This window comes from Symphodus melops (genome assembly GCF_947650265.1).
Source record: "Symphodus melops genome assembly, chromosome: 6".
Classification (NCBI taxonomy): domain Eukaryota; kingdom Metazoa; phylum Chordata; class Actinopteri; order Labriformes; family Labridae; genus Symphodus; species Symphodus melops.
This window is the reverse complement of record NC_136696.1, coordinates 27,849,211-27,872,802: the sequence shown is the minus strand read 5'-3', so window position 1 is coordinate 27,872,802 and position 23,592 is coordinate 27,849,211. Positions and strand designations below refer to the sequence as shown.

Here is a 23,592-nt window from a genome sequence, read left to right as displayed (position 1 = left end):
TCTAAGTCTGGACCCGATGACTGATGCTTATCTGCACTAATCCAGGTCAAAGGTCACGTTTACAGCAGATCTAGGATGAGAGTGTTGTTATGTCACCCTTCAGACGTGTAACGTGATATGACTGCAGAGCGGCTTGTTAAACACGCTCACTGATGGATGTTTGTGTGTGTGTGTGTGTGTGTTGTTATTGAGCTGAGTCGGTGGTCATGGCAACAATCATCAAACGTTCCCTCAGCACCGGGAGAATAAAACATCCTGGGGTCCCTGCACGTGTTTCCCTCGCATCAGATCTTGTGTTTTGTGTTTTGGTTGAACAGAAGTGTCGAGGTTTGGACAGTGTTTGGTTAAGTTTGTGCAACGTTACATGTTTCAACCGTCTCCAGGAACCGTGGGAGTCTTAAGCACCTTATTTCAGGGGTCGCAGGCGGAAAAGTTAGGAAACACCTTCCCAAGACTACGCCTACTCGGAGTCCAGATACTATTGCTATATATATGTAAAAACATGACTTCGTATCGAAGCCAAAATCGAGCTCTTTCTCCATTTTTTGGTCTCGCCTGAATAGTCAAAATTTGCTCAAGTGTTGCTCAAAGAATCAATCATTTGGTGACATTTTGATGACGTCGTCAGCCAGCGCTGTACTGTATGCAATCCTCGTCAGAGGTTTCAGACAACAACAACACCACTCTGTGTTTCTATGTTACATAACGTTGCATCTCTGATGTTTCCCCACTACGATTCGCTCCCTCCATTTCTTTTCTTTAGAGGCACGAGTCCCTGATAAGCTCTCGGCACAGGGCCACTCCGAGGGCTCACATTCCCCCCGTTCAACACCCTAAAAAAAGACCGGACCATCAGCGGCAGGACGACACTCCCCTCTCTCCCCGCCAGTCTCCTCCAGCAGCTGGGAAGAGTACATGAGCGAGGACTCTGATCCGTCTCTGACAGTCCGAAGCATCCCTGATCTGAAGGAGTCTGCTAGAGGACAAGTCAATGAGCTGAAGAGGATTCAAGCAGGACAACTTACTGAATATTTGAATCAAGCACACGAGGAGGTGAAGTGGACGAAACAAAAACTTGAAGGTAGAGATTTCAGTTCTCAGAGAGTTCAGAAAGCATGAGTACCTCAGGGTACCGCAGGGACGTGAAGAAAAACGAGGAGGTGGATGAAGACGAGCTCCTGGCCTCTCTCTCCTTCGACGAGCTCCAGGAGCTGGAGAGGGAGCTGGCTGTGCTCGATGACAACATCCCGATCGGCCTGAGGCAGAAAGACCAGACGGCCAAAACGCCAACAGGGACCTTTGACCGGGCCGCTCTGCTGACTTACTGGGAGGAGGAGAACAAGGCGCTGCTTAAAGACGACAGAATGGAGCGTGTAGGGCAGGTGAGATTACTCTCGTTTTAAACATCAACACATCCATTATGGTAACTGACCAAGTTACGGTACCGTTTGTGGGAATTCAAGGTTTGAAATGACAAAAACTCCGATTTTGGTTCTGAGAGTGACTCTCAAATGTCTGAGAGATTTTAGAAATCATTTATTTAGAAGTTGAATTTTCTGGACGTTTTCTGCAGCTGATTCTGAGTTGGTGGTCGCTGCTTGCACGCCCTTTACCAACGTGCAATCGTTCTAGATGAAGAACTAGATCAACCTGTTTGATGTAAACATGTTCATGTCTGCTGTAAAAACAGGCTTTTTGAACGGGTGTGTATGTGACTTCCTGTGCTTCTGCAGCCAGCCTCTAGTGGACACTCGAAGTACTGCAGGATTTTGCTTCATTATTCAACACCGCAGTTTTCCGCTTGGTAATAATTTGATAACTGTCACTCTGTCTCTGACAAAGATAATTATCGTTTAGATGAAGGTACTGAGAGATTCAGTTTCAATGAGATTAATGAGACACTCCAAACTTGTTTCGCATGAAGATCAGTTATCGTGGACCTAATTCAGTCTGTGAAAACAGTTGTAAAATGTCTCCGCGGGAGGGAAGGGAAAAAAAACAAAAAAAACACCCAGATGGCACTCGAGTGATGCCTTCAAGGTCTTTCATCTAGGGAGGGAAATTAAGCATTCAGTGTTTGAAACTTAGACCCAGACATGGCAATTAAATCCTGAAGATTTCTGCGAAAAATGAGAAACGTTTTAGTTCGAATCCATCTTCCTGGTTTAAAGCATTCGACCCTTTATCACAAGAAAACATGTTGAAGCGTTTCCAAAGGACATTAACTGTTTGCTAATTATATTCTGAACTCTTTGGCCTAAACTCTGTCGTTATAAGAACTCTTTAATGATGGAGAAAGTGTCATGTATCGATGTGCGGCTGGAGGGGAAAAAAGTCTAAAAATAAAGCCAGTGAGAAATGCCAGCTTTAATAAGCGTCTCCCAGTGTGGGAGAGGGTTCTTAATTAAAAGTCAAAGGCGAGAGAATGTCAGGGTTCAACCTAATTTTCTGTCCTGTTATTGTGTGCAGGATGGACGCCCAGTTAAGATCATCGAGGAGCAAGTGACAGTCTCCACTAGCATCAAGAGTAAGACTCTGGACGGTGACAGGAAGAAGACGTTGCAAAAGGGGAAGAAGACGCAGAGCACGGCAAAGCAAGATGAAAAGAAGGATGAGTGTAAAAAAGAGGCTCTGATCAGGAGTAAATGTCCTTCAAAGAATGGCCTGTCAAAAGGCACTCAGTCTAAGAGGACTGAAACTGCAAACCAGAACCTGAACGCAGACCTTGACAGACCAAGCGGGAACCCGACGATCATCGACAAAACTCTGGAGCAGATCCTGTGCGACGATCCCACCACGAGGGAAGTCAATCTCAACAACATCGAAGATATTTCCCAGGAAACCTTGCTTCGTTTTGCAGAAGCCCTGCGCACAAACACCAACGTCCACGTTTTCAGTCTCGCCAACACCCATGCGGATGACCGGGTCGCCTTTGCAATCTCCAAGATGCTCAGAGAGAACAGCTGCATCCAAAACCTGAACATCGAGTCCAACTTTGTCTCTGGTCAGGGCATCTTGGCGGTGCTGGCGGCGCTTCAGCACAACAGGACTCTGGTGGAGCTTCGCTTCCACAACCAGAGGCACATCTGTGGGGGAAAGGTGGAGATGGAGATGGTCCAGCTGCTGAGGGAAAACACCACCTTGCTCAAGCTCGGGTACCAGTTTGATCTCCCAGGCCCGAGGATGACGGCGACCAGTATCCTGACACGCAACCAGGACCAACAGCGACAGAGGAGGCTGCAACAGAAAAAGGACCAGAGTCCTCCGGAGGTGTCCGCACAAAGTCCTGGTTCGTCAGCAGCAAACAAAACACCAAAGAAGCCTTTACAACCGTCCAAGAAGGTTGAAAACCAGAACAGAAATCCTCTGTCTTTGGATCAACCGACGAGAAAGATCGCCGAAATGGTCAAACAGCACGAAGACTCAAACGTGGCGAAGAGTCAGTCGAACCTGAAGAAACCCAAATCAAAGAAGCTCAAGAACGGCGCAAATGAAAAGGAGAGCGCGGATATTCTCAAAGACCTGAGGAACTCGTTGAAGCCGTCAATCCTGAAGAGACGAGACGAGCCGCCATGCCTGCCGCCGCTGCAGAGGTCGAGTCGTGACGATCTGATGGCGGCAATTCGAGGAAGCAGCATCATGTCCTTAAAAAGGGTAAGAGTCCCTGTGAAGCATCACATCAATAACCGAGCCTTCAAAAGCCATTACACCCCCCTTAAGTGTGACCGCCTGCTGTCATTAGAAGACAGCCTCCGTCACTCTGTGAATTCCTCAGCTCTCTGACAGGCTATAAATACCATGACCTCTTCGCTGCTGGTTGATAAGACTGACGGCTGAGAGAGCTGATGGAAAAAGGGCTGATTAGTAGACAAAAACAAAGTGTTGTTCACATTTCTGTGAGCCTTAAAAGAGCTTTAAACACAACATAGTGCGAAGAGGAAACAATTTCTCACTTTGTCAGATTGTTCGGTGGCCCTGCACTCCCAACTGGCATCAATTATTTCATTTGCATGGCTCAAGGCTAATCAAAGATGTGATGCCCAGTTAAGACAAAAAAAACAGAGTCCAGTTAGTGTGAATTAATAAGCTGCCTGGTGTAAAACTTTGAAGGTTTTACTGCTGACAAAAGCTTGAAAATTGGTTTTGCATCAACAAACATGTTGTTTACATGGCAATTTGTCCTAATAGATAACATTTCTGCAACAAAACTGCTGGATAATTTTTTTATTTCTTCAACTTTGGAAAGGACTATGGCTTCAGTTTGAATAAACACGAACGTACATCTGCACCACAACGCAACATAAACCTGCTGCAAAGTAACGTAACGCAATGTGGCACAACCCAACATAACACGCGACATGACACAATACAACATATCAAATATAGCGTAACAAAACAGTCTATACAGCATTACACCAAACAGCATTAAACAATGCAATGCAATGTTGCTTTGCACCACTTTGAATTCCACCACGCTGCATTGCACCATGTTGAACTGTGCCACATTACATTGCGCCAAGTCGAATTGCGCCAAGTCGAATTGCGGCATGTTGATTTGCACCTTGTTAAATTGTGCCTTGTTGTATTGCAACATGTCGCACCACATATCAAGAAATGAAAATACCTGCGTTTGTCTACTTCCTAACACGGAGTGAAGCCAGTAACATTTCCTTCAGGCTGTTACGATCTTGCTGTGATTGTTACAATTAAAATATCTATTAAGTTTTAAAATAAGTATTAAAATAATATATAACTTTGGAACATCATGCTGAGCGGCCAACTTGATGAGTTTGAGGTGAAAAGTGAGGCTGAATCAGTGAAGGAGGACTTGTATTAAGAAAAGTCCAGTCTCTGTTTTTTTTTTGTTTTTTTTTGAAGAATAGACAAAAAATACTTTTAGAGACTTAAAGACTTTTAGAAAGTTACTTCAATTTAAAGTGTGATTGGAAGTATGAATGTTTTAGTCCTAAACGTCTGGCTGTGACTTTACATCTGTGCAATGTTTCTCTTTTCAGGTGGATCCGACACTGGCCTGAGCTCGCCTGCTGATCTCACCTGAACCTTTCTCACTTTGTATTGAAATATTTAATTTTTACTTCACACTGAATGTCACTTTTAAATTTCATATTTAACTTGTCACACAATGTAACAACAGATTGCATCTTTTGTGTGTATTTTTTTTTAACTGTTAAACATATTGGGAATCCTGATTTGCAGATAAGCACAACAAATGTTCTGGCTCAGTTTTTCAAAATAAAATGGCTTCTCCGAATTCAAAACATTGCAGAGAGCTGTGAGAGAATAAACCCGACAACGAACTCACTCAGAGGTGTAAGACGAGCTAACTAACGGCAGCTGCTGCTTTACTGTCGATCAACACACACACACACACACACACACACACACACACACACACACACACTCTCTGTTAATTACAGGACAGAGATCCAGACAGGTTAACACTGCGTGTGACAGCTGATGGGGTTTTCACTGTGTACACTACAGCTGATCGTGTTACATTAAGAGTCTCTCCTTAAAAACAACAACACAATCTTTGGTTTGTTGATGTTTTTAAACAGTCTGGGGGATCATGGGAGTTGTTGTCTTTGTTGTTGACCATGTTGGAAAATGGAAATCTGAGTTCTGGTTGATTAATTTTGTTGAGAAAAGTTACAAAGTCGGAGGTGTACAAACTCTCGAAAGTCATAGTATGGTATGCTTCATTTTAGGGCTTTCAAACTGTCCATTTTTTAATCGTAAAATTTCAATTGTTAATCACAATTAAACACAATTTAAAAGATTTAATTTTGGGGCTTTTTGTGCCTTTACTGGAAAGATATCAGAGGATAGAGGAAGATAAGATTCAACCCTTACATTTCTTAACATGCTAAAGAATTGGATGTTAAAAATTCCATCACTCCAAACAAAACAAATTGTAGGGCTTTTATTTTGAAATGTTGTTCGGCGTTAAGCTAAGAGCACTTTACCTGTGGTTTGATTTCAACCAAGCTTTTATTTTTGAAGTACAGTACGGCCCTTCAGAAAGAGCTTCGAGATACCAAAGTGACTCCGAACAGCTCGAAGGAACTGTGTGATGTCATCAGGTGGATATGACTTTGGACAAATGCATCCTGAGACCAGAGGGCTCCGAGACCAAGACGTCTAGGGATCAAGGTCGAATCAGACCAGGACCATCAATTTCACGGAGAAATCCTCATCTTGTGTTCAGGGGGCGTGTGGTCCTTTACTTAGACTGCGGACATGACCAGGGGATAAAAATCTAATTATGAATAAATTGATGAAAGAGCTGCTCCCTTCAAATCACAGTGACGACGTGGAGAAAGAAAAAAAGTGTTGTCGTGACCGGTGTTTAAAATCAGGAGTGCGCCCAGTCTGATAAACAGCAGAGCTGGATATGTAGCCTTCTGAATGTGAATCACTCTGCTCTCTCTCACACACACACACACACACACACACACACACACACACACACACACACTGAAGTTCATTAACAGCTGCTCAGAGTAAATCTGGACCCCCAGCAGGGAGACTCAGAGGGGATTGAAGCCTCAGTGAGTGACCCCCTCATTACACCACATTACATTTATCAAATGCCACGTGAATGTTAAACCAAAGTTTAATTGGAGGAACATCAAATCCTTCTCTTCTAGAGTGCTGAGAGACAAAGCGCGTGTCTGCGTAACGACTTTTCTGAAGCCCGTGGGGGGGGGGGGGGGGTGGACGCCACGTTGCTTCGTAAATAGCACTAACACCACCGTCGTAGATATCTTCGTGCTGCGTCACCTTCTATCTGACGGCTTGCACAGCTTGCTGTTGGACCGTCGTTTTGGAAAAAGGTCAGGTGCATGCTGCTGCACTTTGAGGGTTTTGCAGTACTCGAAGTCGGCCTCGGACTTTGAAGGTCTCTGGGTGCACTATTAATCGGATTCCCACCCCATCACTGTGATTAGATGGAAAACACCTCTTTCTATAAGAACGAATAATTTATTCATAATTTGATTTTTATCCCCCTTTACGAACGCAAGCTTCCTGTTGTTACGGTCTAAGTGATGGACACGCCCCCTGCACACATGGGGATTTGTCCGTTACATGGATGGGCTCGTCTCGGTCTGAGCGCTCTGACAGCTGACAGGAAGTGACCAGAGGCGCTGACAGGAAGTGAACAGAGTTGCTGACAGGAAGTGACCAGAGGTGCTGACAGGAAGTGAACAGAGTTGCTGACAGGAAGTGACCAGAGGTGCTGACAGGAAGTGAACAGAGTTGCCGACAGGAAGTGGCCAGAGGAGCCGACAGGAAGTGACCAGAGGAGCTGACAGGAAGTGACCAGAGGTGCTGTTCATAAGTTCTAATCATCCGAGAAAACATCTGTAAATCGTCATTATCAAACAAAACCATCATTATTAAGGTGGGAGGTGTTCATAAAGAGCTGGGTCTTTAACTTTTTCTTAAAGGTGCAAAGAAACTCTGCAGATCGAATGGAGTTTGGAAATTCGTTCACTTCAGCAGGTTAATAAAAAGAAAAAACAAGAGTCACAGATCTCAGTAAATATTAACATTTATTTAAGTATACAATTTAGTATTCTCATTGCCCCCCCATCCCTCCCCTCCCGACCCTTTTCACAGGTTTTCTCTGTCAGTATCTCGGCGTGTCGGTGCAGCATTAAGCCTCGCTGGAGGACGGTAAGAACTCGTAGACGAACAGTTAAAACGAGCATGAGTTACCTCTTTGCACATGGAGGGTCACAAGCAATCGCCAAACCCACAAGCTGCTCGCAAACGCCACATTTGGTTCATTATTATTATTATTATTTAGTCTCGGCGAGGAGGCGTTTTCAGTCGCATTGCATAAAAAACGATTCTTTGTTAAATGAAAGATGGAGCAGGACGTTCTGATCTATGCACGGCGTGATTTGAGTTTGAAATACTGACCCGAGCGCCGCAGAGGATTTCCCTCCTGCAGGAAATAACGGAATGATGATGTCACAACAGAAACAACCAATCAGAGATTGAGAACAAAACGTCCATCGTTTCACAAATGCCACAGAATGTGCGAGTTCACGTATTAAACAACAACAAAGAAAGAAGAAGTCCCAAACCCTGAAGCTCAGCCGTGTTTTTAAAGGTCAGTCTTTTGAGAACGCTGCTGAAAAGAACAGAAACATGTGACACACGCACGCCTGAAACTCAACGATTATATCGACGGTGTGTGTGTGCAAATAAACGGCTGTGACTTCATACAAAAAAAAAAAAAGAAAAACAGGAAGAGAAACTCGACATGAAGGAGGCGACTAAAAAGCCGCATTTTGGTCAAAGGATTCATGAAAAAATAACACGACTAAACTAGTATTTATTAGGAAACTCAGGGTCATGAAAATAGTGTCATCTGGGGTTTAAAACGGACCGCGGTCAAACACAAAGAGGATCCTGCCTGTTTGGTCGCACGGACGTCTCCCTTTTCAGTTTCTGTAGACGAGGAATGAAAACACGAAGAGATGTGCACACAGAATCCTCCCCGAAGGAGCTCGTCTGGTCTGATCCATCATCTACCATGAAATGAAGCCGGCGGTGTCTCCCCGCTTTTGTGCTGAAGGGGGCGCTAAGTGCTTTCTAACAACAGGTGGTTTCCCGTGGGAGGGGGGGGGGGGGAGGGGTGAACATGACGATGACGGACAGGTGAGGTATTGCACAGATTATCTTTTTTTTTTTTTTAAAAAGCAGAAAAAAAGGCAAAAATAAATATACAGCCAATTTCATACAACATTTACATTACAGTTTTAGTCAGATGCTGGAAGATTTTTAAGATGTTTTTTTTTTTTTTTTTGTGTCGACGACTGGCGAGATCGGAGGAGAGACTTCGTCACTAGTCCTCCCACTCGTCGTCATCCTCAAAGTCCTCGTCTTCTTCGTCGTCCTCGTCTTCGTCTGGGTTAAAAAAAAAAAAAAAAAAAAAGAAGACAGATGAGATTTCTTTTGAAGGGAAAAGTTCCACTTTTTTTTCTCCTTTTAAAAGCTAAATGAAGAGAGATCATTTTAGACGCCTCAAACAGCGAGCTAACTTCTCCAGGAAACGTCCCCGTTAGCCTGTCTAATTCACACGTCTGATCGAGGTCATAACTTTACTAAGAGAAAATTAAAACCTTTGCTGCCTGGCCTTTAACGCACAGTACACCTGATGACACCTGTTCCTGCCTCAAAGTCGATGGCGAGCTGTGAGTTTTTGCAGAGCCGATGCGACAAAAGCCCACAGAGGCCGAGATAAATCCAAAACCTGTCGACACGAGTGGTCGAATCAAACGGCGCTCACGGTGTCAGAAGGTGAATCTAAACACGAGCGAATGTTTCAGTCGATGTGGTCGTTTTTATTCACCTTTTCTTTTATTCACCACTCGTGTCTTCATTAAAAGCGCAGTGTGTAGCTTCCACCAGCAGGAGGCTCTCAATGAAAACGCGAACAAAAGACGACACGGAGGCTGGCGGGGAATCATGGGAGTGATTCAGCAGGTAAGCTAACCAGCGTGTGATTGGACTGTGGGAGGAAGCCGGAGAGAACCCACGCCATGCACGGGGAAGAACATGCAGATTCCACACAGAGAGGCTCCTGGATTCAAACCAGCAACCTCCTCGCTGTGAGCCGACAGCGCTAACCGATGCACTGTTCACACGCTCATTTAACGCTGATGTTGTTACCTGAGGAATGGATGGCTTTGCTCCTCTTCTGCATCACCTCCATGAGGGCGCCGACGATGCCTGATGTGGGCGCCGGCGTTGGCGGGCCAGACTCTGGATGATCTGGTACCTGGAGACACACAAACAAGGATCCAGTCCACATGAGTGAATCCAACGATTCATCAACTGCATGATTCACATTGGTGTGGTGGTCTTACAGTCTTGAGCTGGATCCCCTGTCGGATCTGGTCCAGCAGGGCGTCCCGTCCGATGCCAGAGGCTGGCGCTCGGTTGTTCTGCTCCACCTTCTTCAGCTGGGCTCCTCCCCTTATCTGCTCCAGCAGCGCCGACTTCCCGCCGGGGCTCGGCGAGTGAGGAGAGTCTCCTCCGCCACCGATGCCGTCCAGCTCCGGAGGGGGGGGAGGAGGTGGAGGAGGAGGTGGGGGAGGCGGAGCTGGGGCGCCACCGCTGCTGACTGGAGGCTGGTGGGTCAGAGGAGGAGGTGGAGGGGGGCGGGGCTTGAGGAGCGACGGTAGAGTGTGAGGAAGAGGGAGGAGGAGGGGGAGGGGGAGGCTGGTGGTGGTGATGGTGGGGAGGAGGAGGAGGCTGGTGACCCCCCCTGTTGGGAGGAGGTGGGGGAGGCGGGGCTCCGAGAGTCCCTGGTCTGGTTGGAGGTGGAGGGGGAGGAGCTGAGGCGGGGGGCTCTGGATGGAGGAGGGGGAGGCGGGGCCCCGCGCCCCCCCTCTTGACGGGGGAGGGGGAGGAGGAGGCGGAGCTGTGCTGTGATGGGGGGGGAGGAGGAGGAGGAGGAGGAGCGCCGCCGCCGCCACGAGAAGGAGGTGGAGGGGGAGCTGCAGGAGATAGCGAAAAAACACACCTGAAGTTTGTCTCTCACACATTTTATTTTCAGTGTGATCAAACGGGCTGTTTGGAAATGTTCCCCTCATGACATCACAAAGGGGCAGTAGCCCCTCCCCCAGGTGGGTGACACTCCCACAGCTAGGTGTTTGTTCTGCCCTCTGAGTCTGCCTTCTCACCGTAAACAATAGGACATGGAGCCAGAAAGCAGCGAGTACACCCGAGCCCTTCCAGAGAGGGGGCGTGGTCATACACAGCTCATTTACATATTTAAAGCTACAGACACAGAAACAGCCTGTTCTGAGCAGGGCTGAAATAGAGGGGTTTATAGACATGATAGACATTTACAACAACACACTTCACACACATGATGAAGAGGAGTTCTGACACTGATTTAAACTTCTTGACGAGGAGGAGGAGATCATGTCACCTTTAAATCCTTTTAAAGACAAAATCTTATTCCAGCTCCGACAATGTTAGTCAGAAAAAACAACAAGTGACACCTCCAGGTGTTAATAAAATATAGTGACAACCAATAATACTCCAAAACTCGTCAACAGATCTCTCGTATTGTCTTCTAAAGCACACACACACACACACACACACCATTCAGATTCAGCTCACACTCGGCTCTTCACGGCTGATTTCAATCGTTTGCAGTTTAACATGAATAAAACATGGAGAGAAAGAAAGTCGGGGACGGGAAGGAGCAGAGTCTGTCACAGACGATCACAAAGTCTGACAGAAGATCGTGTTTAATGTGTGTGTGTGTGTGTGTGTGTGTGTGTGTGTGTGTTGGTCCTCACCCTGCCTCCTCAGCTCGTTCTTCACGGCCTCCACGCCGCCCTTCTTCTCGATGAAGTCGTAGATGACCTTGGACGTCTCGCGGTCCTTCAGCTGAGCCTCCGAGATGCCGCACATGTCGAACAGGTTCTTGAGTTCCGGGTCCAGGTTGTTCAGCTGAGAAAGAAAAAACACACAAAGAGCGTTTCAGACGTGCACGTTTGTGTCGGCTGGTTCAAGGTTAACCCTTCGTGTTCAAAGAGAGATCCAGAACAAAGAGGAACATTTAAATCTTAAAAAGTGTTTTTTAATACAAACTTAGAAAAGCTGAACTTTGCACTGAAACACTTTGAAGCTGTACAGAAAAGTTTGGTTCCAATCCATCAGGAGTTTCTGTTCCACCTTCAATGTCTGAGGCAATCCATCCGAGGTGTCTCAAACCTTCACAGCAATCCATCAGATAATGGCTGAGATATTTTCAGTCTGACTAAAGACGATCTCTCTCGCCGTTAAGGCCAAAAAGAAGCGTGCTGCTTCTCTCCTCAAGTTGTTTTTTTTTTTTTTCCTGCAGAGACTCCGAGTGAGCCGACGTGAGAACGCAGGACGATGTGATAAGGAGAAATCACCTGCTGACGGCTGCACACTGCACGCCACCTCTACGGACGCCGTCTGCACACTTGATTAAAGGGCGGCGTCCTGTTTGACCTTCTTCTCCGCTGACCAGCTCGGACCCGGGAGAGTCTCCCGCTGAGGTGTGAACAGATCAGGGGGAGTTTTTTTCCCTCCACAGCGACGTTTCTGAGACTGTGTGTGTGTGTGTGTGTGTGTGTGTGTGTGTGTGTGTGTGTGCAGCAACACTGTCCTTGATTTGGTTTCTACTGCACGTCTGTCAGGACAGTAAGGGGGCGGGGCCTTCCTGCGTGGTCATTGTGAAGCCGAGCCGCGGCGTCACAGTGACACCTGCTGGACGACAGGAAGAACTACAAGCTGCCTGAAACAACAAAACCTGCTCGACCTCCTTCAAGGAAGCCGTCACACTTTGTGTCACGCTGCAATGCATGCTGGGAATGTGTTGTGGTAGAGTAAACGGAGCTGATTAGGAGGAAGTGAACAGAACGCGGCCGGCATCCTGCTCGCTCGTCAAGCTCGTCGGTGGTCGACCAGCTCATCAGTGACACGCAGCAGCTTCCTGTTGCCACGGGAAACGGGCGCGTTTTATAACCACAGACTTTAAATAAGAGGAGAGACGACACAGTCTGCTCACGATCCCACTCAGCACGCCGTGATGCATTCAAGGTCTTTGTTGTGGTTTATCTCAAGGCGCCGTCTTCACACGCCGTTTCCCTTCGTTTCCTCGGAGTTTGACGTTAAAACTAAAGTACAAACAAAGCTCTTCAAAGCGCACCGGACTCACTCACACCAGCAACCAAAACCGCACTTTGGCGGTCGAACCTGCTCGTGCGCGGTTGCCACAGCAACGGTCAACAACGAGTCACAGATCTGAGCGTTGAAAGGGAACCGCGTCGGACACAGGCGGCGCCAAAAATCAATGCAAACAGAACGCTGCTCACAACAGGACACACACACACACACACGGCCCCGCAGCGTGCTGACGTGTGTGTGACGAAACATGATCACAATCACATGATCTATCAGAATGCTCAGCGTCGTTTTAACATCAGCTCGAGGATGGTGATGACGTCAAACTCAGCGTGTCGAAAATTTAAATAAAAATAAATTCTCTTCATGAAATCAAATGTTGAGACAACACATTTTTCTGCTCCATCAAACTAAACCACAAAGTCCAACCACTGAAGAGTGAGTGTGTGTGTGTGTGTGTGTGTGTGGCGTCTGAGACACGCAGTGAGACGTTCGCGAACATGAAGAAAAAAGAGCCTATTGTGTGGATTCATCACGCAGCCACCACACAGGTCACTATTGTGCTGCTCTCTCTGTGTGTGTGTGTGTGTGTGTGTGTGTGTGTGTGTGTGTGTGTGTGTGTGTGTGTGTGTGTGTGTGTGTGTGTGTGTGTGTGTGTGTGTGTGTGTGTGTGTGTGTGTGTGTGTGTGTGTGTGTGTGTGTGTGTGTGTGTGTGTGTGTGTGTGTGTGTGTGAGAAGAGTGGGTACTCACATCAAAACCTGTGTTGGGATCCCAGCCCACGTGACCGATGTGCCTGCAGAAGACAGGACAGAGTTGTTGTGGTGAGATCACACGCACACACGTCGACAGAGTTTAGCATGTTCCTCACATGGGCCGGCCATGTGCATGAACACACACACACACACACACACACACTCAGAAAGACACAGTGGCCATTGAGCGAGCTCAGACTTGATGCTCCCTGCAGGACTTGGTGGTTCCTGCAGTGAGACTCGGACTGAGAGTCCGGCCGGTTTATGAAGCACATGGAGTAAAGGTCCCGAGCGGCGAGCGCTGCACTCACTGGAAGTTGCTGGGCGTGCCGATGTCGGCCTTGGTCAGCTTCTTCTTCTTGCCTTTGGTCTTCTTGTCTTTGCGGTGCAGGCCGCTGTGGCTCAGCATGTTGTTCAGCTGGTACGGCTGCTGGTGGCTGTGCGAGTTGTGGAAGCGCACATTGTTGATCTCCGGGTTCTTGATGTCCACCGTGGCCATGTGCAGAGCTGGACCTGGAGGGGGGGGGGGGGGGGGGGGGGGGGGGGGGGGGGGGGAGACGAGAGAGAGAGAGCGAGAGAGAGAGAGAGAGAGAGACAGACAGACAGACAGACAGACAGACGAGCTGAATGAAGACTTTCTGACATTTTAATATCTGTTTGTGTTTTAGTGGTAAAAACCGGTCCAGGTCTGGACATCACTTTTTGAAGGTCTGGTCTCGTAAAGGATTTTGACTGGGTCTGGTCTCGGTCTCAGACTGGGCAGACTGTGGATTCTAAATCATCTGAATCTGAGGACGATGTGACTTGTGGAAGCTCCATCAGAGCGAGCTCAGGGATCTCCTCCCTCCCTGCTCTGATTAACTGTTTTCCTCATATGAGCGCCGACTGGCTCCTCCCCCTCCTCCCCTCCCGTGGGTCCGAACCGCTCGCTCCTCGAATTCCTCCTAATCTCTCTCAAACCGCAGCAGCATCTGACATAACTACTAATCCACTGCTAATCCCAGTCCAAATCCCTGGAGTCCCCTCAACACTGGATGTCTAGGAACAGAGCAACACAAATCTGCTGGAGGACCAGGACCAGGAGGAGGTCCAGGACCACGACCAGGTCCAGGAGCAGGAGCAGAGTTATGTTTGACTTTAAAGCAGCGTGTTCCTGCACAGGCCTGGGAGCCCGTCTGGCTCAGATTTTATGAAGAAGATGTGTGAACGAGGCTCCAGGGACAAATAAAGTCTGAAGGACGTTTTAAAACTCCTGACTTTGTTTTGATTGCACCCTTCCTTTCTTCTGAAGACAGCTTCCTTTGAATTCATTCACGAGCGCCGTCCCTGACTCCGCCTCTTTGCCAAAAAGGTGAATGTGTTTGGAGACGTTTTAAAGACTTGAGATTCCTGATTGAGTGTCATTAACCAGAGCGACTCGTAGAGTGAACTTTGATCAGCAGTAACTCGCACACTGTTCCTCACTCAGCAGAAGAATCCTGAACGCAGCTTCATGACCTGCAGCGTCTCCAGCTTGTCCTCCTTTCGGCTGACTGAAGTCTTTACTCTGCTGATTAACCAGAGAGCAGCTCTCTCTCCCCCCCCCCCCAGTTCATTGTAAAAGCACGGGCTCGACAGATGTGAGGAAACACGACGCAGCTCGTCTCTCTCTCTGTGTCTCCACACATCTGGAAAAGTCTGAACGTGAATAAAATATATATAAAAAACATGTAAAAATATATATATATATTTGTAATAAAATGTAAAATATATAAAAATATGTAAAAAATATATATAATAAATATAAAATATATATACATTTCTAAATAAATATAATAAATACAAAATAAAATATAATAAATTATTTAAAAAATTATATATATATATATAAACAACTAAATAACTTTTTTAGGTCAGAAAAGGGTGAACTCGTTGTCATGGTAACCGGGTAGGGTTCAGCCTGCTACAGTAGACGAGCTGTTTGCCCAGAAAAGAGCAGAAAGCAACAACAAGTTTTTTAGGACGCAGGATGTGACCGAGTTCAAAAGTTCACAGCGGGTACTGAGAGAACAATCTGGGAGGTTCAGTGTTTCTGCGGCTGCTCTCATAACGAGGAGACGAGGGAGACGCTCGTCTTTCAGTGAAATGTCAGAATGAATGTGTGTGGCTGCGATGACAGAACGACGGGAGGCTCCGAGCCGCAGAGTCGATTGGAGAGTTGGAGGATTTTGCTGAGTTCATGTTAATCCTGCTCCGCAGTGTTTGGCAACACGGTGCACGCTCAGTGAAAGCTCTCTGGAGGTGACGAGGTGAAGGCAAACAGAATCAAGTAAAGATGGCGGCTCTGGAAAGTTTCTGTGCGAGAGAAACGAGCTGCACAGATCTGGGTTTTTTTCAACCTTCAGACGAAACAGCACCGATCCTCCTCGCACTTTTTTTTTTTGCAGCATCATTGCACAAAAAGAAAAAAAGGGGGCGGGGCCAGACGTCTGCACATAAAGAAGTCAACTCAACTGAAAACATGTCACGCAGGAAATTAAAAAACATCTCTCATCTGCTGTTTGTGACGTCAACATGGAAAATCAAGATTTGGGGGATTTAATTGGTTGCAGTACCGCTGTCGGCCATTAGGGTGAGCATCTGTGCTGGATCCTCCTCCGCTGTCTGAATCATAATATTCAGTGGACGTTCACTTCCTGCTATGACTCAAGTCAACAAAAAGACGCCGAGTGGAGGATTACAGATTAGGAACGACGACAGAGAGCATGTGGTCTGCAGATGGCACAGATGGACTTCCTGCTGCTCAGATTAACCTGCAGCAGGCTCGTCTCTGGGTCAGTGTGTGAGTCACTGCGCCTAAGCAACGCCGCCGCCAACGTGTCAGCAAACGACCACAAACACAGACTGCTGTGAAAACAAGACCTTCAAATACACAGGGGCTGCTGTGTGTGTGTGTGTGTGTGTGTGTGTGTGTGTGTGTGTGTGTCCTCCTCCCACAGCCCAAAGAAGGCGTGAACACAGGAGCAGGAAGGGGTGGCATGTTTTTACACGTCAGCCCTCTGATTGGCCGGCCTTTCGACCAATGACAGACGAGACCCAGAGGAGGATGATGAGTCTACGTGAACGATGCACCGACGACTTCCTGTTTTTATTCGTCTTTCTTTTGGTGCTTTTTGTGACTCGCCTTAGAAACCGTCTGAAGGATCAGTAAACATCAAATTTGTTTGTTTGTTTTTTTTGGGGGGGACAAAAAAGTTATTTATAATTTGAAACATTGGCTCTGTTTGTGTTGGGAACTGGAAAGCGGATGCTGATAGTCGTGTGCCGTCAGTCATGACGCGTGAAGCTTTAAATAAAGCGGCGTGTTGTGGATAAACTGTGACATCATCATTAAACACGTCAGAGTTGTAAACAAAGACGTGACGAGTGGAAGGAAGTGAAGAGTTGAACGTACCATTCTTAGGGTCGCCTCGCTTCTCTGCAAAAAGAACAAAGTGCACAGCTTCAGAACAAAGATCCACAGGAGCACGTTCAGGAGCGTGGAGAGAGAGAGAGAGAGAGAGTGGGCGAGCGAGACAAGAGTTCAGTTAGCGCCACTTTACGGCGGCGAGAGAGCGCGGGGAGAAGCTGCGACAGTCGTCCGTGTTAGTGGAAGAGGAGAGAGAGCTCAGAGGTGTTTCATGACGTCACATTTCACGACAGCAGGAGTTTAACCTTCGATAAAATCTAAAGATGGCGACGTTTGTCTCGTCACCACGGCAACAGAAGCAGAGTTGGAAGCGTGCTCGAAGCTGGTGTGAGTCGGTGCAGCAGACGGGTTTGAAGTGTGGTCAGCAGCAAAGCTTAGTGTGAGTTAGAGAGAGAGAGAGAGAGGGAGAGGGAAAGAGAAAAAGAGCGAGGGAGAGAGAGAGAAAAAAGGAGAGGGAGAGAGAGAGAGGGAGAGAAAAAAGAGAGAGAGAGAGAAAAAAAAGAGAGAGAGACGAGGAAAAAGAGAGAGAGAGAGAGAGAGAGAGAAAAAGAAAGAGAGCGAGAGTCTGGTTCGGTGGGTTTACCAGTCTTGCGTTGTCGTCTGTTGAGCAGGTCGTTGATGGCGGCTCGGAATCGTTTGGCTTCTTCTTCACTTGCAAAGTTCAGACCGACCTGACACGTCTGAGAGGACACGAGAGAGGAAAGTCATTAAACACTTTGGAAGCTGATCCACGAGCAGCAGGAAGGAAACAGCTGGGAATGTTTCTTCATATGAATCAAAGACTAACATGAAGGACGTGAGCCCTGATCTAAGATGCAGGTTAATGAATGCCTCCTCCTCCTCTCTCTCTCTCTCTCTCGCTCGCTCACTCAGACTGTCTGCAGAAATAACTCTGGATAAAGTGTGAGTGAGGATGCAGCGTAGGACGAAAACTTTTTTCTGTGCGAGCGTGAAAGAAAGTTTGGGAAACTTTTTTCAGTCTGACTTCTGCAGAGACGAAGAGGAACTAAAGCCCGGAGACATGAAATCTAAACGTCCTCTTCTAATGAACATGCAGCTTTGTGTTTCTGCACTTTGAGCTGCAGGAGGAAGAGGAGGAAGACTCACGTCTCCGGTGAAAGAGATGAAGTAGGACCTGGCGCTGCTGATGGAGAAGTTGTGGTACAGCTCCTGTTCAAACATCGTTTTCCCTTCCTGCAGAAACAAGCAGACAGAAGCAAACCTTACTGAACTCCAGCGTCACACTCAAGTCGCTAAAATCGAAAGATGGAGGTTCCACCTTTAAAACATGGAGTCAGGCGCTGACACGTGTATGTGTGTGTGTGTGTGTGTGTCCCCTCTGAAGCGTGTTGTGTTTCTCGGGCTGATGACGGCGAGCAGGTGAGAGGTCAGGTTATGACAGACGCTGAGATGAAGCGTCATCCTGCAGGACGTGTGCCACGAGGCCGCTCTGTTTACAAGCAGAGAGAACTACACACTCCACCTTTAACAGAGTCTGATCTTGTAAAATGTAAACACATCTGACGAGTCAGGATCAGCACTCGGTGCATTCGGATTACTGCGTGTGAGGGGAGCCTGAATGCACCACCAAATAATCCACGCTCAGTCAAAAAAATAAATAAAATAAATCATGCAACATAAACAGAAACAAAAAAAAGAGAAAGAGGGTTTGCTGCAGGTTTGATGGCTGATATATTCAGGCTCTGTGTGAGCTTCAAACAGGAAACAGAGATCAGCTGGTCCTTCACTTTGATCTTTTTCATCGTTTGGCTTGTCCTGCGACTTCTAAATCCAAACAGTCTGCGTGCACACTGACTGACATGAACCACACATCAGCAGCCAGAGGGCGCTCTATCGCCCCGCAGAAGAAGAGACGGCGCTTCGTCTTCTGTCTGCGGAGTTAGCCGAAGACGTGGAATAAGCTCCTTGTGTTAATTCGGCCTGTTGTTGTTTATGTTGTTGATGTTTGTGGTCTTGGATTCGTGGCTGCGTGTGGCGTCGTGCAGAGAGCTTGCTCACCTTGATGTCGAACACTCGGATGAAGTAGGACCTCTGCGGGTTGTCTTTGACCAGGCAGGCCACGCCGCAGCACCTCTTCACCCAGCTGCAGCTCCGATCAGCTCCGTACACCTGGACCACCGCCGAGCACAGCGTCTGGGGGGGGGGGGGGGGGGGCAAGAGGCACACGGGTCATCTGCATGAAATCATCTGGACACAGCTGCTGAATGGAGGAGGAGCTGAGACACACGTGGAGCGTGGCCACAAAGCTGCACGCCGCAACCTGGCGAGGAAGAGGAAGCCGACACGATGCAAAACATTTAAAGCAGGATGAGACACCTGCTGCACCAGTCTGGAGACAAGACGAGGTCACCTGATCAGGAAATCAGATCCCAGGTCAGATATGGAAATATCTGCACAATGGATCCTCTGACACCAAGATACAAATCACGCCACATCAGACTTCACGTGCATCTCGCCTGACCGTCGCCATGGAGACGGTTCTCAGACACTTCTCCGTGAAACATTTTCGTGGACGACCTTAAAAACATTTTATGGTAAACTCTGTGGGGCGGCGCGTGACCTCTTTGACCTCACGGCGAGTTTTTCATTTCATGTTTCAGAGTGTTGGGCTTTGACCTCGGTGTCTGCCTGACAGGAAGCAGCACCGTCCTGTCCTCCCACTCTTCTGCTCGGGGGTTTGAAGTAAGTCCAGGCGCCGGCGGGCAGGGCGGGGGGGGGGGGGGGGGGGAATGCCACAGGGCCGGTTTTTCCTCCTCTGTGATTTACGAGTGCAGGTCAGAGGACGAGCAGGAAACACTTGGCAGCACTCAGGAAGAGGTCAGAGGTCACGCTGTTTAACGTCTCATTTCAACTCCTGCTGAGTCTCAGTGAAGAGCAAAGAGTGAAACTATCTGTGGGTCACATGACCCATCAGCTTCTGAAGGTTCAGCCAGGTCACCATGGTAACCGCTTCCAAATCTCACCTTGATTTCCTCCTTACAGTATTCTACTTCCTGTTTCTTGTATTTGTTAATGAAGTTTTTTTTTTTAAAGCTACCAAAGTACAACCGACACTGCTCGCTAGTTTTTTCTCCTTCGGAAAATCAAACGAAAACGACAAAAATCCAGGGAATCTCTTTTATTGTGAAAGACTTCCTAATCTTTCCTGTCGTGTTTCTAACGTTTCTCGTCTGTCCCGTCTTTCGGACGGTAAAGTCAGCGTTGATGAAGATGACCTGGCTGTAACTTTTAGAAAAACCAGCTGTGAGCGTCCAACAGTCCTCCATCCAAAACTCATCCAAGTCAGAGCTTCCCAAAAACTTTTCATGTAATCTGCCTCCAGATAAATCCTCCACAATCTCTTCAAAGCCGGATTAGGAAATTAGCTCCATAAATCAGGAAGCTTACATGATCAGATGTCTTTAAAGAGAGCCTCTCTTTAATAAACCTGACACCACGTGGAATATCTCAGGTTTCATTTTTCAGATTGGCAGCACAACTTTTATCCGCACATGCAGTCAGACATCCGTCTAACTTTCTAATCCGTCTTTGAGAAAGACCCCCCCCCCCCCCCAAACCCCCCAAAAACCCCTCCATCTGTGCATTAGTACAGAAGACACAAAGTCTCTGAACAAGACCAGCTCCTCTCTTCGCCTCTGGTTTTATTATTTCTCAACTTCCTGATCTGACAAAAAAAACAAAAAAACCTCCAGGACTTCAATCTGTGATCTGATCCAACAGAAGATAATACTAATAATGTGTGTGAAACAAACACACCCTGTTATTGTGTGTGTCAGCCTGCATGTAGAACCGTCCTGCAGGCCGGCCTCTGAAACCTGCAGAGTCTGACATTCAAAACCTGCTGAGCCGTCCTGAAACCTTCACCTCACATCGAGCCCAGAAAAAAAAAAAAAAAAAACAGATGAGGTGGCAGTGTACGGCCACGGTTCATCGTTTTAGTTTGGATGCATCAAATCGTCCCGTCTATGAAGAGAGCGGGACGCTTCCTGTCCCGCCTCCATATGTAATATAAACACTGACGGACATGAAGGACGCGCTGCGGACTCAATAACTCCCTGTAACCTTTCCTGACAGGAAGTCTCAGCTTGAGGATTTTCAAAATAAGAAATGATAATGAAGACAAGGATTTAAAGTTTCCTGTTTGGGGGGGTCAAACAGATTCAGCGTCAATACATCAAACATTGCTCCATCCTGTAACTTCAGCCAATCCCTGCAAAGCAGAAAAGACATGACGCACATGTCCTTTGTATAAAGAAAAAAAACTGTTTACATCAGCGGTGTCCAACCTTCTTTGAAAAAAGTGAAAGTCACCAAGAGCTACAAAAAAAACAAATTCTTATTAATAATCTTAAATTCACATCAAAGTCCAAGAACAAAACAAAAAAAAACTTGTTATTGTGCCACATAGTCAGCTATTTTACTGAAAATCCACATCGAAGACCAAGAAAACAAAAGTCCACTTACACATACAAATATATGAAGAGTGGAAAGAGATGCATTTCCTGTCCTCACATTTTTTAAAAAACGTTTTAACAAAGTCAGTCCACCTGTCGGAGAGCTCCTGGAAACCTGCCTGAGAGCGAGCTGGGAGACGCTGCGCTACACGTGGATGGTTTCAGAGATGTAACAGACGTCTTACACGTCACGCTACATGTTTGCAGCACTTTTACACTTTTCTCTTTTAATGATGTCCAATCTTTTTTATTTCTGTTGCACTCTTACCTTAAAGCTTTGTTTTCATGTATTTAAAGCGTTGTGAATTGCCTCGTGTCTGTGTTACGTACAGCCCTGCAGGATGCGTCTGGCGTCCCACCTGGAGCCCTGCTGGGTCTCCTGCAGGTTCTGGTTCTGTTAGATCAGATGTGCTTCAGGATACACAACAACAGTCTGGACGCTTTTATGGCGTTCTGATGTTTGCCAGAGGAACGCAGACAACTTCCCCCCCTGAGTTTCTCCTTCCACAGGCTGAATCATATGGTGAATGGTCACATCCCTGCACGGAGTCTCACACCTTTTATTTCTCCATATTAACTTTAAAAATCAGATTCTTTCTTGCCTTAATGTGTCCCGTGTTGTATGACAGCTATAATTGCACTGTATTGTCCTGTATTCAAACACGAGTCACCTGTGCCTGCTGTGTTTCCAACACTTTATTAATAGCTGAGTCAGCCTCAGAATAAATCTTATATAACACAGGTTAATGCGCGCACACGTTTGCAAATTGGGTCGCCATGTTTTTAAAAAAACACGCTTTGTGCAAGCAGAACAAAATGTCAAGAAGTGTGCAGGGTCATGGATTTCGTTGCACCACCAGTGCACTGACCCCCCCCCCCCCCTCTTTTAGTTTGAGCACCTCAGATCTCTGCAGCCAAACAGGGAGGGGTAGCCGGGATTAGAAGAGCACGTGCAGGTGGTGTTTTTAAGACACCTGCACCTTCTTGAACTCTGAAAGGTGGTAAACAGAGTGTGTGTGTGTGTGTGTGTGTGTGTGTGTGTGTGTGTGTGTGTGTGGGGGGGGGGGGGAACTTACGGCGCATTTCCTGCCCAGGTAGCCGAACAGGCACTCGTTCTCCTGCGGGGTCAGGAGGATGGAGCCGATGTTAGCAGACCTGCGGGGAGGAGGGTGGCTGTTCATGGCTCGGGATTTTTTGTTTTTCTCTGGTTCTCTCCAAAAAATAAAGCAGGTGTCCCTTCAAGGAGGAGGCAGCAAGCACTTCTTATTATAGCAGAAGATCCATGCGGGCTCCGGTTGCTGTGGCCTGCAACCGGATCATCTCCGCCGAGTCCGACTCCGAGCTGGAGGGGCGGAGGAGATCAGGCGGAGGAGGAGGATGGGGGGAGGTGTCGGTTTCCGGGCTTGCTCCTGGTTAAGCAAGAACCGTGACGTCTCCTTTTTAGTGCTGGATCAACAAAATGTCCCTCACTGCGGGTCTGTGCGCAGCCAAACGCTCAACTTTTCATTCGGGAAGTCCAGCAGCTGCAGCATCGATGCGTACATCCAACATGGACGCAAGACGGAGCAGACCACTTTAAAGAGAGCCGACAGGGGGGAGGGGTTTGGGACTAACTGTACTAACCAGTGTATTATGGATCAATGATTTCATGTATCGAACACACACACACACACGACGGGTTCTATTTTTAAAATCTACTCTCCATAAATTGCGTGTAATTCGTATATTTTGTCTGATTTTCAGGTTTTGTGTCGTCGCTCACGCCACATGGTTCGGTCCGATGTGGCAGCAGGAATGCAGCCTTGAGGAGGGAAAAGGGGAGGGGCGGGGTTTAGCGCGTGGAACGGGATGGAATGTGACGTAGCAGGGGGGGAGGAGCCAGATGGCGGAGGAGAGGGGGGAATAACAGAGGAGTAAAGGACTAAGACCTGCAGCATGTCCTAAGACCTGCAGCATGTTGTCCTAAGACCTGCAACATGTCCTAAGACCTGCAGCATGTTGTCCTAAGACCTGCAGCATGTCCTAAGACCTGCAGCATGTTGTCCTAAGACCTGCAGCATGTTGTCCTAAGACCTGCAACATGTCCTAAGACCTGCAGCATGTTGTCCTAAGACCTGCAGCATGTCCTAAGACCTGCAGCATGTTGTCCTAAGCTAAGAGACTACAACTTCTCATGCAGCACTTTATCTTTAGCGTTACAGCAACTAA

General features: G+C 47.4%; 2 protein-coding genes across 2 annotated transcripts; one reads left to right on the top strand and one right to left on the bottom strand.

Annotated features, from left to right (window-relative positions):
• Positions 1-1,115: 1,115 nt before the first annotated feature.
• lmod2a (leiomodin 2 (cardiac) a) lies at positions 1,116-5,264 on the top strand (the record flags this gene model as incomplete). Its single annotated transcript, XM_079346567.1, has 3 exons — positions 1,116-1,382; positions 2,470-3,654; positions 5,016-5,264. The coding sequence occupies 3 exons, from the start codon at positions 1,116-1,118 to the stop codon at positions 5,034-5,036; spliced, it is 1,473 nt and encodes a 490-aa protein (XP_079202693.1). The 3' UTR covers positions 5,037-5,264.
• Positions 5,265-7,560: 2,296 nt separating this feature from the next.
• Positions 7,561-23,209, bottom strand: wasla (WASP like actin nucleation promoting factor a). Its single transcript, XM_079346473.1, is given in 14 exon segments — positions 7,561-8,943; positions 9,709-9,817; positions 9,906-10,194; positions 10,196-10,386; positions 10,388-10,426; positions 10,429-10,538; positions 11,352-11,505; positions 13,460-13,502; positions 13,773-13,974; positions 16,895-16,918; positions 17,493-17,589; positions 18,017-18,103; positions 18,929-19,063; positions 22,461-23,209. Coding segments are annotated over 14 exon segments (1,647 nt in total). The 5' UTR covers positions 22,566-23,209; the 3' UTR covers positions 7,561-8,881.
• Between the last annotated feature and the right edge of the window lie 383 nt (positions 23,210-23,592).